Source organism: Chiloscyllium punctatum, chromosome 41 (genome assembly GCF_047496795.1).
Source record: "Chiloscyllium punctatum isolate Juve2018m chromosome 41, sChiPun1.3, whole genome shotgun sequence".
NCBI lineage: Eukaryota > Metazoa > Chordata > Chondrichthyes > Orectolobiformes > Hemiscylliidae > Chiloscyllium > Chiloscyllium punctatum.
Window position 1 is genome coordinate 21463332 of NC_092779.1, and position 14909 is coordinate 21478240.

General features: G+C 40.5%; 1 protein-coding gene across 17 annotated transcripts in view; it reads right to left on the bottom strand.

The window, feature by feature from the left end:
* Positions 1–1145: 1145 nt before the first annotated feature.
* fhod3b (formin homology 2 domain containing 3b) overlaps positions 1146–14909 on the bottom strand; it is a 612757-nt gene continuing 598993 nt past the window's right edge. For all 17 annotated transcript variants that reach the window (XM_072560542.1, XM_072560537.1, XM_072560540.1 and 14 more), the window contains 3 exons: positions 13792–13972; positions 11538–11699; positions 1146–8268 (listed from right to left, as the gene is read on the bottom strand). In XM_072560542.1, coding sequence (XP_072416643.1) covers positions 8186–8268; positions 11538–11699; positions 13792–13972 — 426 coding nt within the window. In that variant the 3' untranslated portion in view covers positions 1146–8185. The remainder of the gene's footprint in view (positions 8269–11537; positions 11700–13791; positions 13973–14909) is intronic.

Here is a 14909-nt window from a genome sequence, read left to right on the forward strand (position 1 = left end):
GTGAGTGCTATTGAAGCTGCACCCACTTAGTCAAGTGGAAAGCATTCTATTGCATTGCTGACTTGTGCCTTGCAGGTGGTGGAAAGACACTGGGGGAGGTAGATGAAATTATCTAGCCTCTGATTTGCTCTTGGTAAAGTTTATGGTCAAAGGCGACCTCCCCAAATCTTGCTCCTCCCAAAACGTGGTGATGAGGAATTCAGTGAAGATGGTGCCACTGACCTTCAAGGAGTGCTGGTTACATTTACTCTTGTTGGAGACTGTCATTGCTTGGCATTTATGACCCAAATGAATTTACCACCTATCAGATCAAACTCAATGTTGTCCGGTTGCAAATAGAATTGTTTTCATTGAAAAAAATCGTTCAATTAAATTGAACATTTTGAAATCATCAGCAAACATTCTTACTTATGACCTTGTAATGGAGTGTGGGTCATTGATGAAGCAGCTGAAGATGGTAGAGCCTAGGGCACTATCCCGGGGAGCTCCTGCAGAGATGTCCTTGGGTTGAGATGACTAACCTATAAATAAGCATAACCATCTTTGAATTGAGAATTCCAACATCCACCATCAACTTGCATTTCCCCAAGATCAATAGGGTTCCTTAACTCTACACTCGATTAAAGGTTGCATTAAAAGGCCAGTCACCCTGACTTCACCTCTAGAGTTCAAACTTTCTGTCCATGTGTGAATCAAGATGGTAAACAACAGTTAGATCTGAGCACTCAAAACAGATACCAAAATTATGAGGGAGACAATTTTTTCAGAACATTCAAATCAAATCAAATCATTCAGACAAACAGATCAAAATAAATGACTGACATTTCAGACTGAAAAGAACAACGAACAGCAGGAGCACAGGAACACGATTTTCAGATCTCCAAGCCTATGCTAACACTCCTCCTACAAGCTACACTCAAATGGGATGGTTAGAGATGAACTTCCAATATTGTAGCCAAATCAGGGTTCTGCTAGAGATCTGTTGGGAATGCCGGATTGTAGAAACATCACGTTAGGTCAGAAAAAGTAACAATATTTAGAAGTTAACTGCAGATCCAGTCCTGGAAAATTCAATGCTACAGGATTACACTAGCCTCTGAATATTTCATTTATTGAGCTTGACAAAACACAGGACACAGGCAAAGTATGCTTAATAAAGCTTTATTTCCATATGTTTGTACACTTTACTGTTGCTGCAAGCTATTGAACTGTGAGGGTTGTGATGAAAGTTAAAATGCAGGGTTTTGCAGCTCGTTTCACAGGTTTACTTTGAATGGCACTGGAAGTTAGTCAGAGAATATTGCAGTACTAGTTGAGCAGGGAGTAGGGCAAATGGACGGAAAGATGGATAAAGTAGACAGACTTTCCTTCCCACTAGTATTAGTGAATGCAGCAACAAGGCTTCCTAAGGCTGTATATATGTTGGCTGTGGAGTGAATGGTTTAATAACAGTAGTTTCATGTCCTTAAAATAAAATTGACACAACAAATGTAGTTTCAGACACACAAAAGTAACAGATAACAAACTCCCTTATCTATAATGAGCAATTTGTGAAGTAAATAATTGACCATGCATGGCTTTTTAAATTACAATTCACAGATTAACACTGCATTCAGCATGTCTGATTTATTTTACACTATGCTACACACAAAAAAAATATGAATAGCGACATTTACACAACTGTACAGCATTGCCCTTCTTTTATTCTTATTGTTCTTAGAAACTTGCCCTTTCTACTTTACAAGTCCTTTTAAAAAAAACTGTTTATTCTCTTTACAATTCCCAGTTCTCAAAACAAAAGGTGTTAATTATTGTGAAGACTGTTTCAAATTAAATGAGAATTGATGAACTTTTGTTTTTATCCTTTAATTAGAAAGTGGAGATGACGATTTGTGTGGCCTCGCTACAGTGTTAAAGCTTTGCGTATATTCATACCAGGGAACCAAAAGGCTGTGAAGCTTGTACTGGCAGCCCTTTGCAAGGGCTAGTAAACTATAAGGTCTGATATTCAGCTCTACTGTCATCAGTAAAAGTGCAGAGTTTATGACGAAGCCTGGCTTCAGGTTGCAAAGGATTGCAAATGGATAGTTTCTTTTTGAAAGAATGCATTTGCTTTCCTTTTCTAAAAAAAACACAAAAAGCAAGTAAGAGTCAGTTTTATCCAAATACTCCAGGAAGCTTCATTACACAGTTTGTAACCTTTCCAGAATCCAACATTCATGTTGCCAGTGTAATGTAGCCACCTTATGCAATCCAGGTAAGTTTAAGAGACAGGTGCTATGCTGCAGGCCAAGGCAAAAATAAAATCTCAAACTATTGAAGGAAAGTGATTAGGCTTACCCCGTATTAGAGCTGTAACCAGATGAGAGAGAAGTGATCACCAATTAGGGTTATATTCAGAAATCACATGTAAAGCAGACTTTGAGAAAACTAAAGTTGGCTTTCCTTATTCAAACACAGGGGTTTTACCAACACCAAAATGAACATATTGCAATGCTGATTAATCTGAAAATGGCATTATTGAGCACTGGTATAATTTGGCAATTTTAAATGAAAAATTACTGAGACCAGAAGCCTAAGGTCAAAACAGGCAGGGAAAGTGTCTGTGAAGTCACAGCGGCCAAAAGCATCTTCTTTTTAAATCAAAAATACAAAACTGGTAAAAAAAAGAACATGCTTTTCCCAGAATACATCAGCCTCTCCAAAACAAAAACTACAAAGTAATATCGTTTGTATTTCTGCAATGTAGACTTACCTAAATGCTGGCAACCTGCCTCTAAGACCAGGAGCAAACTGCATTTTTCACCTTCCAATGTTCAACTGAGATATAAAGGAAATTAGATATAGCAGTTGGGATGTTACGACGAGAGACTTGTGGAATAACCCCTACGGTTACTGAAAGAGTTTGGAGCATTCAGTTAGAACAGACAACTTTCCTGTGGTTAAGTAATTTTAATCCCATATGTTGGATATGAGAGGAAGGGAGGGAGCAGCTGTGATGGTGGAGAGTATCTGGAATGGTAGGATGGCTGCTTTTGAGCTGAGGAAACCAAACTCCTTAATGCCCCGCTGTCTTCATTTTTTCTCTGCAGGTTTATTATCTGCAGCTTCCTGACTGAGAAGCCTGGTGTTTCTTAGGTGGGAAAGCTTGTAGAACAAACCTATGACTGAGTGCCCTGAGATTAGTTGGTCTGTAAGGGTGTGAAGTTGGTAGATTTGAAAATAAAGTTATACTGAGCCTTATGTTACACTGGATTGGACTAGGGTAGAATATTGCACCAATCTGGACAGTATACTTAAGGAATGACACAAAAGCTTTGGAGAGGATGCTGAAAAGATTCATGAAAATTGTTCCAGGAATGAGACACTTTGGTTACATGGATAGATTGACAAAGCTGGCATTATAAGGATTGAGGTTGCCAAAAACAAGAGAGGCCTGGATAGAGAAGATAAGGAGAATCTATTTCCATTGGCGAAAGAGTTGAGAATCAAAGAGTGACAATTCAAAGTGAATTGCAAAAGATCCAAAGGCAACGTTGTAGAAAAAATACAACCAGTTGTGAGCATTGGAATGAACTGCCAGAGTTGGTGGTGGAGGTATTTTCAAATATGGCTTTGAAAGGGAACTTAGTAATGTGAAGAAAATTGATTTCAGGACTATGATAAAATGTCAAGGATTGGGAAGAGCAGAGATGCATTTACAGCCATCAGTTATAGTTACGATGGACTGAGGGACCTCAGTCTGTGCTGCAATCAGTCTACAATTCTATTTCGTTAAATCACGATGCTGTACAATTGCATGATCATAAGAAATAAAGGAGCAAATTAAGAAACATATTCAATGAATAATGAAGAGACAGATGTTGAACTATTAAAGTGCACAATGCTTTTTGTTGGCTTTAAATTTGTAGTTCCTCATGTAACTGCTTTATACTTCTAAAGTATATCCTCCATAACATGCTGCAGCTGGTGACCCTGCGCTACACTAGAACAAACTGTTTTCATAATAGTAATCCTTTCAAAGAGGTAATTATAAATAACACCTAAATGCACAATTGTTAAGTGTTATTGATTTCGGTTCGTCAACTTCTGTCTTAGCTCATTGTTGACCAGTTTTACTACTTTCACGTCAAAAACACTATACTTTAGAACAAAAGTTAATGGCCAGACTTAAAACATTGCAATAAGTGAGACACAATGCTAGGTGATGAGACTCGCAGAACTAAAGTTCAAGTTTTATGTCATCAGTGTTAAAAGAAAAGCAATAGACCATACTTCAGGACTTAAGTATTGCTTCCTACAGATTAAAACATGGCTGATCCCATTCTTCATTCACATGTTAATTTAAAATATTCTAAAATTGGATTCCAACTTGAGATCTTTTTGGTCAGCAATTGAAATCAAACTTTAAGCTGCTTCATCTAAAGCAGACTGCGCTGTTTAAATGAGCCCACTATTTCAGAGCTCATGTATATATACTAATTGGTCTTTTACACATTTTAAAATAATACCTACATTCTGGCTTCAAGGCCAGAATATCATTTTCATTGCCTTTTTCTCTAGAGCTCCACTAGTGCCATCAGTTAGCAGGAAGGACTGCCTGAAGTCAATTATTAGTTTCAATGTTGGAAGGTTTGTATCACTCTGAGAGTTAGCGGACAACTGACCAAAGTCTGAACTGTGTGAACACCAGAATACGAAACAGCATCCAACATCTGATTGCAAACCCACCATGGGCATCACAACTGCGCACAATGAGACACTCGAGGAAATGAGTACAATCTTCAACACTTCATAATCAATAATCACTGAGCAACTCTGGATGGAAAAAGGCATGAAAATCTAGTGGGTGTTGAGTCAGGAATTTGCCATGATATCAAAACAAACAAAACATTTTTTAAAAAAAAGGAAAGGAACACTTTCACATCTGGACCTTCCCTCACTAAGTCCAAATCCAAGTAGCGATTCACTAATTTTGATTTCCTTATATCTTGGAAGTGGTCTGTGTTTAGAATCATGCACATGTTCAGATTTTTGGCCTTGCCACATAACTGCAGATTATTCTAACGCTCCTGAAACCAATAAATCTACAAAAGGTTTCTTCTGTTCTTAAAGTTAGATTAAGAGTAATAAATTAAGAGTTAAAATAATTCAGAGTGATGCTGGATTTAGTCAGTACCAGAAATACCCTTTCCTCTTCAGTAAGATTGAACACAGGCTTCTAAAACAAAGTGACTTAATCAGCATCTAACACCATGAAAACACATGGAGATTTAAAAATGTCCAATTCTGGACAGATACTGAAAAGTGGGATTCTTTGATGTGTTGTTAAGACAATAACATAGCCAGAAACAATGCACGTGTAAAAAATAAAATAAAAAAACCTTTTGGATCTGCCACCTTGGTCCAAGGGCTGATTAATTCATTCCTGGGTTCTACAAAGCACATTAGTTAAATAATTCAGAATTTTTTCAAGTTTAAAGAATAAATGGTACATAGGGACAGGACAGTAAAAAAGCAGCAACACAATTATGGGCCTCAGGTGACCTTTAACCGCATTGAATCTTGCTTGAATTCCTTTATAATGTTACTTGCCACTGATTATACAGGAGCTTGATATACTTTCTGATATTAAGTGTACTTTATATATTCTTACCATCAATTTAAAAAAAGCTCTTTATCTACCCTACCCCCCAAGCCTTGTCACAGCAACTCAATCTCAGCAAATTTTAACCTGCGTCTTTTTATAAGTATTTTATTATGATTATTGCCTCCCTAGTTATGGGGACATTGGGGTGGGCTTTAATTAGCCCAATAAGGATTTTAGCAACAGTTGCAGAATCAGCAGGGAACCCCTGCAAAAGGATCAACACAACTAAGTGCCCTTCAGACATATAAATGGCTACCATGGAGTCTGTCTTGGGATTAAATATGCTGATGACAGATGTTCTGCCTTCCAGAAGCCAGAAGCTCCCCTCACGACAGTCAGCTGGGGACAAATGTGTTCAGTGGAGGCCCAGGTTGCTAATGGAGCCCAGGCCAGAGGTGAGGGAGGGCAGGATGCAATATGGGGCTGTAGGGAGGGTTTGGCAACTTTCATTGCCACCAACCTTCTTGAAGACAGGTCCCTTGATCGAACACAGAATGCCTGTTAACCAGAATGACAGGGTTATCCAGGTTGCCTTCAAGAAAAGCTAAGCAGCCTCCACTAAATCCCACAGAATTACATGCACTTTAATGTTGCCGAGAGACTTCTGTGGGATCTCTCCTGGATTAAATGGATCCGGCTGATATGTAACCCAACTAATTAAATTCAGCCCATTTAATCATAAGCTCATAACTAAGCAAGATTGAGCCCAAGTATATAGAAATTACTGGTGCACTGAATTGAAATGGATAGAACACCCTTAAAATAATTAAAAGCATCTTCAAAACATGGTCAACCACAACACGAAACATTTTGACTTTGGATTTCAAACTTGACTGATAATGTCCCCGAATGATTGAGAACATCCTCACTTGTCACATTCAAAAGACATTCTTGTGGTCTATTTCACGCATACAACCACTTCTGCTTTCATAATAACATTTCAACATATCCTATACTCTGGTGAAGTACAGTAGCATTGCTTTGGTTAACGGTCAATAAATCACCTTCAAGTTTGAAGTGAATTTACAGAAACAGCAGATTTTTGACTCGCTCCTCACTCAGCCAGCACTAACGATACTTGCCTCATCTCAAGGACTTCAATCCTCCAGAAGGACACATCCCATAGCTCAAAACACACCATTTTTCAATTTCAGGAACCTAGTCCCCCTATTAACTGGGTAGCAGGAAGAAAAATGACCAGTACTATACCATTAAGGATTGCTTACTGAATTTCAGAATTCAAAATGTCTGTCATTTTGATTCCCACTCTTGGATGTAACGCACATATACATTATTACTAAAGTATGTGACAATGCCAAGTTTAGTATAATGCAAGGCCAGTGCCTTTGGAAACTTTCTGCTTCTGAAAAAATTCACACCGCTTCATGTCACTGAGATTCGTGAGCATCCAGCGGTGAATGAATGGTGGGGTTAGACACTGAGTCCAAATTCTGCATTACTCCATTAACTGCAAACCGGAAACTATGGTCAGCACAGGGTCTGGGGAAAAACTGTTCCAGATGCTACATGCAGTAATGTCTTAAATGCATTCTGAAAGCCCTTCAAACATGAACAATCAATAATGAACAATCAAGGCCAATCTTCATCTAATAGGCGCATAAGCTAAAGTCAAACTTCTGTTCTTCAGCCAGTATAGAATCACTCATACACAACAAAAAACTACTGTCTGACCTTCTCTGAACAAAGCAAGTCAAGAAAATTTTACTGCAACATGACTTCAAGAAAAAATGCAAAGCTATTAATAGAGAGGTCAATTTAATCTCGTGCTATACAGACCCACCACTTTTAGCCATTATTGGTTACACTGAGTGAATAAGGGAATATCGGTTACCTCTTTTAGGCCCTTCTCTACCAGTATTTCATAATACTTAAAATGAACATTTTAAAATATTGAATGTGCATCAGTGGCAGTAGTATTCTGGTGGAAGGGTTGGGGGTGCGAGGGCGGAATCCTTTGCCATCACCAAAGAGGCTTACAAAAATAACACATCACAGAATTGAAGGGCTGATGTTAAAAGCATCTTAGATTCATTTTGGAAGAAAGTTACACAACTGCCATAAGAAAATTTTAACAGACAGTAAGGGTCGTTGGCCTGTCAACATCAGCACACTGTCTCTTTAAGACCCGGTATTCTCACTGATACGGTGAATGTTCCTGCTACATAAGTAGGCCACAAGTAAAGCCAACGTAAACATATCACGTACAACAGCTTACTCAATAAATCTTTCTAATCACTTCAATTAGATACGAAAACAAAAAAAAAGCAATACTTTTACCTAGGTATAAATACTTCTGAACAATCCTGATTTTAAATTTTAAGAAAGCTGTCAGAACTTTAGTGCCAATACACGACATCTCTTTCTAGCTCTTGCTTCTCATAGGCGTCGTATGATGACCAGAGCTGGGGGATTGCTGGATGTCAAGAGCAGCAGTTGGTTGCCAGTTGATGTTTCTAGCTGTGCCTTGTCCAAACTTTAGCGGTGTCTCCTGCCTCAGTTCATGCTCAAGTCACCTCACACCTGCATCTCCGAGGTGGAGAGTAAACCCAATGCTTTGGCCTCTTCTGGCGTCAGGCCACTCTTTAATGTTCTTCTTACTGTAAAAGAGGATACATTCAAACGTATCAATAAGGTCTCACTTGTAACCTGCCTTTTTCCAGCACTTGGGGGAGAAAAAAAAACCTTGCACTCTTCAGAATGCAGAGTTGAATCCCCCTCATGCCAGACACATTTACTGAGCAGTTCTAAGGATCTGAACTGGCCAGAGAGAAGTAGACCAATCTAAGTTAATACAAGATATCTATGAACCAATGGAGAACACAAAAACAAAATTAATAACATTGATATAAAATACTTCATCTAATTTATCTCTGCCCTGGAATGGTGAGCCAGCATCTGTATTTTATTGAACATTAGATTTTTAAATATTCACTCAGCATTTATTGCCCTTCTCTAGTTGCCCTTGAGCACCTTATTTCAGCATTTTTAAAAAATACTGGGAAGGTAACAACAAATTAATGAGAATTCTGAGTTCTGATCATTAGTCAGACCACACACCTAGGAGTATTGTAAACAGTTTTATAATCATACAGGACAAAAGAGCCCCTTTGGCCCAATGAGTCTGTACTGCTAAAACAATGCTAAATCTACAATAGTCCCACTTTCCAGCACTGGGCTTGAATGTTATGACATTTCAAGTGGTCGTCCGGACACTGTCTAAAGGTTGAGAGGTTACTCACCTCTACATCCCTCCCTGGCAGTGCATTCTAGATCCAACACCACTCTCTGGGTGAAATGCTTTTCATGACATCCCCTCAAAACCTCCAATTTTCACCTTAAAATTATGCCGCCTTGGTTTTGGTCCCCCTGTCTGAGGGGAAATACACTGGCACTGGATACAGTCCAGAGAAGGTTCACAACATGGAGTGGCACGGTGGCTCCGTGGTTAGCACTGCTGCCTCACAGCACCAGGGACCCAGCTTCAATTCCTGCCTCGGGCAACTGTCTGTGTGGATTTTAATTTTTTTTTGTGGGTGGCTCAGTGGTTAGCACCGCTGCCTCACAGCGCCAGGGTCCCAGGTTTGATTCCAGCCTCAGGAAACTGTCTGTGTGGAGTTTGCACATTCTCCCAGTGTCTGCGTAGGTTTCCTCCGAGTGCTCCAGTTTCCTCCCACAGTCCAAAGATGTGAAGATCAGGTGAATTGGCTGTGCTAAATTGCCCATAGTGTTGGATGTATTATTCAGATAGGAATAGGTCTGGGTGGGTTACTCTTCGGAAGGTCAGTATGGACTGGTTGGGCCAAAGGGCCTGCTTCCACACTGTAGGGAATTTAATCTAATCTAAATGACATTCATTCTGGGTATCAACAGTAAGGGAATTCAGGGTGACAGAGAAAGCAGGAAAGTGGAGTTGAGGATAATCAGATTAGCCACAATCTCAGCCACAAGCAGACTTGTGGGCCAAATAGCAGAAAATGAGGAATGTAGATGCTGGAGAGTTGGAGTCAAAATGTGTGGTGCTAGAAAAACACAGGTCAGGTGGATGTGCCAAATAGCTAAACGGCCCCCAAAAGCCTTATGGTCCAATATCCCAGACTCCTCTTCAGCTGGAATGTCTATATCAACCTTCATCCTTGTCAGGATGAAGCAAAGTAGTTAATAAGAACCAAGCCTACATCTTCCACATCCATGAACAAATTTCTAAGTTTCTGATAGACCATAATCTCCTCTTCACCATCCTCTTTGCTGTTAATATACCGATAAAACACATTTGGGTTTTCTTGATTGTACTTGCTAATTTTTCTTGCATCCTCTCTTTCATCTTGATTTCCTCCTGTTTACTTAAACTCTAGTGCTCCAGCTCATATACACTGGCTAGCTCAGTATGGGTGGATTGCAATGTGGAGTGATGCCAACAGCATAGGTTCAATTCCCGCACTGGCTGAGGTTACCGTGAGAGTCCCACAATGTCAAATTCTCTCTTTGCTTGAGGTGTGGTGACCCTCACAGGCTAAATAACTATCATCTATCTCTCCCTAATGAGAATGTGGTCATATGATCTGCTAGGATAATAGTGACTTTATTTTACTATAATTCTGCAGGCCTATGACAGTCACAAAAATTTAATACTGTAGCAAGCTTTATTTTTCTGCTGCATCTTAATCTGTATGTTTCTGGACAACCAGCGGCTCTAGACTTGGCAGTACCACCCTTTTCTTTAAGGTTGGGGCATGCCGACATTTTACCCATAGAATCCCACTTTCAAATGCTTCCTGTTGACTTGTCACCAATTTTCCTTCAAGTAGCTGTATACGGTCCATTTTTACAGACCATCCCTCAGTTTCGGAACTCTTTTTTTAAACCACAAATTAAAGCTCCTATTCTTCTTCTACCTTTGTCTTTTCCCACGATGTTCAATAACCACAATCTTTCAAATAATCACCCATCAATATTTCTTCCACTCGTCCAGCTTCACTTCCCAAGACAATATCAAGACGACCACCCCCACACTGAGGTGCACTCCATGTGTTTGCGATCTATTTTCTCAAGGCTAAGAGCTTCCAGTGTCACAGTTACTGTAAGGCCAAGCCACCTCTGTTTGCTGTATGAGTTGCTGCTCATAGAGAGGATTGCTGCCATCATCCTTTAAGTGCTGGAAACTACAATGTGCACTTGGCTTAATGTGACAGAGGAAAACCACAAAAGTAGTTTCCTGCAGTTAACAAGATAAATAAACATCAGCACGAGAGACATTATTACACAGACTATGAGAATGGCCAGACTCTAGGTCTCAATACTTTGAGCCGTTTTGCCTTCAATCGATATGAGATCATGATAGGGGCTGGTGCGTTTGGCACTCCTCAGTATTAATCCACTCACAACTAAATACAACCACCATAAGGAGACAAAAGAGAAACTGAATAGAATAAGGACTAGGCACAGGAACGGGATCTGCCTTCCAATCCAGAGGTGGTTGGAGCAGGAGGGATGGGTCCATCAGGGAAGGTGGTGAGCTGGAGACCCAGGGAGAAGCACCACAACTTCTCCTAGCCCACTGAGCAGAGCTTATTTGCATGAAAAATAAGCCCGAAGCTCAAGCAACAAAACAAAGCCCTTTAAAATCTAATTCACACGGGAGTTCAGTAGCATGACTGGATTGGGGAAGAGATGAAGCAGAAAGCTGGAAAACACGTCAAAAGAAACAAACCTAAATATTGCAGGGGATAGAAACTTGAAAGACTGCTGGGGACAGCGGGTCAAGGTACCTGAGAACATTACATGGTCAGGAATGTGATCTTTCCTCAGAATTATTGCTATGCGTACTGCAGTAACAGACAGAGTGGATTTGGGAACACAGGCCACTTACAAGACTTCCTGTTTGCACGCGATCTTTTCCTCTCTCTAGGCACAGCTCGCTGATTTGGCACCTGAGTAGCTGACTTGACAATCCGATCCATTATTTCGTCTGCGGCATCGTCTGTGGCATTTGGGGAATCATCGTTGCCTGCAGTCCACGACCCAACACGGCCTGGATGGAACGAAAGCCATGGAACACAATGAGCGAGCTACAATTTGCAGCTCTATGGCTAAAATAGTGACGCAGAGCATCAGGCACTAACATTGACGGGAGGCAGCCATGGGGAAAGTCGCAGTGACAAGAAAAGAGGAGCCCAACCCGATGAGAGAACCTGTGGCCTTCTGGGCCAGTGTGTGTGGCCTTTTGAATGAATCCAAATTTTGCAGAACAAATCTTTTATTTTTTATTAATATGTTTTTTCGTCCTTTATTATTTTCATTTTAATCTTAAAATGAATGTATTTAAAATACCAGAGAGTTACAGAAAATTCAACGAAATAATCCTCACGGACTGAACACCACAATTAAAAAATTGGTAAGTCATGAGGGCTATTTCGATACCTGCAATGCTCATGATTTAGTTATTTTAGTTAGTTAGTACATATTACAAAATAATGTGAATTTTGAAGAATATATAATTGAAGTTTCTTGGATGTGGCCTTATTAGATTACGACTAAAATAATGTGGCCTTCCAACATGAAAAGGTTCCCCACCTCTGACCTAGCACATTCAAATACCTTTGGACAGTCCTCTGACTGACACAATGGAGTGGAGAGTGGTCGACCAGGAGATAGGTGGCTGGATTTCTGGGCTGTAACTAGAGTTACACAAGGGAGAAGCTTCCATACGAGGCTTCCTGATCCAAAATAATAATTCTGAAAGGAGTTGCTCTTAAAAACTTGGCATCTGTTGCCTCAGATCTGATGCTATTGCCAGGGCACAAGACCTCGGAGTATTACTTGGGCTGACTCCTACCCTGTGCAGAGAAATCTCTGCAGGTGGCTTAGCTTTAGCCAAAAATTGAACGGGTGGGAATGGGTTCAGCTTATCTAGCCCTGATATTTTAAACCTCCGCTCTGCTCGCTTGACCTTATCCCACCTGTTTAAGTAACCCAGACAACGAATAAAAGTAGAATTATATTACTGCCGAGCTCTTTCCATGAAAAGTCAATTACTAAGTTGGATTCGAGCGAACTAAATTGAGAAGGGTAGACCATTCCACTGCTTCTTAGGCTGATGTCCAAGAATGCTCAGACACTGACAGGCAGACTGCCAGTTCACTGCCATTAAAAACACTGCTTTTGATTCCCTTTTGTTTGAAATAGGCGCTTCACATCTACATACATCTGGTGATCTGGACACTGTTGTGGAACCTACTTTATTAGGGAATATCAGTCAGCAAGGTGAACTAATGAGACTCTTTCATGCTTTCCTCAGTGCTGTGTTGTCTTTTTATTGAACGATTTGTGAGAAAGCAGAGGTGTGTATTTGTAGTTGTCATAGACAAAGGGTAAATAATGATGACTTTCTTGTTTAGATCGGAGTGAGGATTCATCGTAATCCAAGCCCTTGGATTGATTTTCTTTACCCAGTTCAAATGCTGGGGCTGTCCATTGTCAAGGGGAGCCCCTCCCTGTACTGATCTCAGATACAGACTTCAAAAATTCAAGGCAAGTGCTTAAAGAATGGGAAGAGGCTCATGCATAGCTCTCAGCCAAGACAGTTTCAGTATTGTTGCAGATTTTTCTATCTGCAAAACAAATCAAATACACAAATCACGTCATTCTATTGGCAGCTTATGGGGTGGCACAGTGGCTCAGTGGTTAGCATTGCTGGCTCACGGAGTCAGGGATCTAAGTTCAATCCCATCCTCAGGGGATTGTGTGGAGTTTGCATGTCCTCCCTGTGTCTGTGGGAGTTTCCTCCAGTTTCCTCCCCAGTCCAAAGATGGATAGGTTAGGTGGATTGGCCATGCTGAATTGCCCATAGTATCCAGGGCTGTGCAGGCTAGGGGGAGTTAGCTGTGGAAAGTACAGAGATAAGGTAGGGACGGTGGAATGCTCTTTGGAAGGTCTCTATGGACTCGATGGGCCAAATGGCCTGCTTCCACACTGTAGAGATTCTATGATTTTATAGGGAGTTTAAATACTAGCATGGACCTGTTGCACCAAAAAGCTTTTTTTCTGTATTGTGCCGTAAATACTAGATAGTACTTTGCAACTGAGGCATCAGATGAGTTACCAGTGTAAACAGGGCCATTTACCTCTGCTGGCCCTTGTTCGGGTCCGCACCCCTGGCACAGCAGTGGTGACTTCGCCACATGGTGCGGAGGTTTTCAGAACTGCTTTCATGTTTTCATGTTCTGCTGCCTCTTCTGCAGACTGCAATCCGTGCGGCTGGCTCTCACCCGAGACAGTTTCTGTGTTGCTGGAGAACTTTCCTGTCTGCATAACAAATCACATACACAAATCACATCATTCCTTTGGCAGCCCGTGGGGCTATATTCTTTCACATCTTAGACGTACACACACTGCATGTCTATGAAAACACGTACGTAAGCAGGAGCACTATCCGAGATCCCACAAGAAGCAACTTTGAAATTACTTTTGTCTGGGTGACAAAGGATGTTTCACAGCTCAAGTGGCTGCACTGATTGCTTTTGGACAAATCTCTATTTTCTTTCGCTATTTTTCCCTCACCTTTTTAGCAGGTTGGATATGCTTAAAGTGTAAAATACAGGCCTGTCCCTGCTGAGGTCAGCTGCCCCATTGTAAATGGGGGTGGTGAGCAAATGTCACATTTTCTCTTGTACAAAACATTCACCTGGTGGTGTGAGGGTTTTGGAAGTCCATTAAATGCACACAAAGTTCAAGAGCTTGTGAAGAAAATGGAAAACCCGCAGAAGAATTGGGAACATTCTGAAAATGTTTTGACACCATTAAATGTCACGATGAGGTTCTGTCCTCTTAAGATAAATTCGTCCTTTACATTGACCAACACAGTCAAAGTGTTCACTGCAGTAAGAACATTTCCAATGGACAAAGTACCATGACGTATTAAAAGGTACAAAGTAAGACTTCTGTTATAATGTTCTTATGCTCTGGCTTAACTGGATTTCCAAATCTGGCTGTCTTTCAAAAATCAAATACTTCTAAAGCTAGGAGATATGGTCTGCACTTACTCCCCTGTCACTGACTGACAAAACATCCTGTATGGAAATAGAAGTGGATATTTGTTCGGTCAGTACAGCTGGAAGTTTTTGTTACAATAGATATTCTATTGTGAATGCTTGGCTGGGTTTCAAAATCTTCAGCTCAGCAGGTGGTCTTATTGATCTATTGAAACTTCGGAGCCTATAATAAACAAATTATATCTTTGATG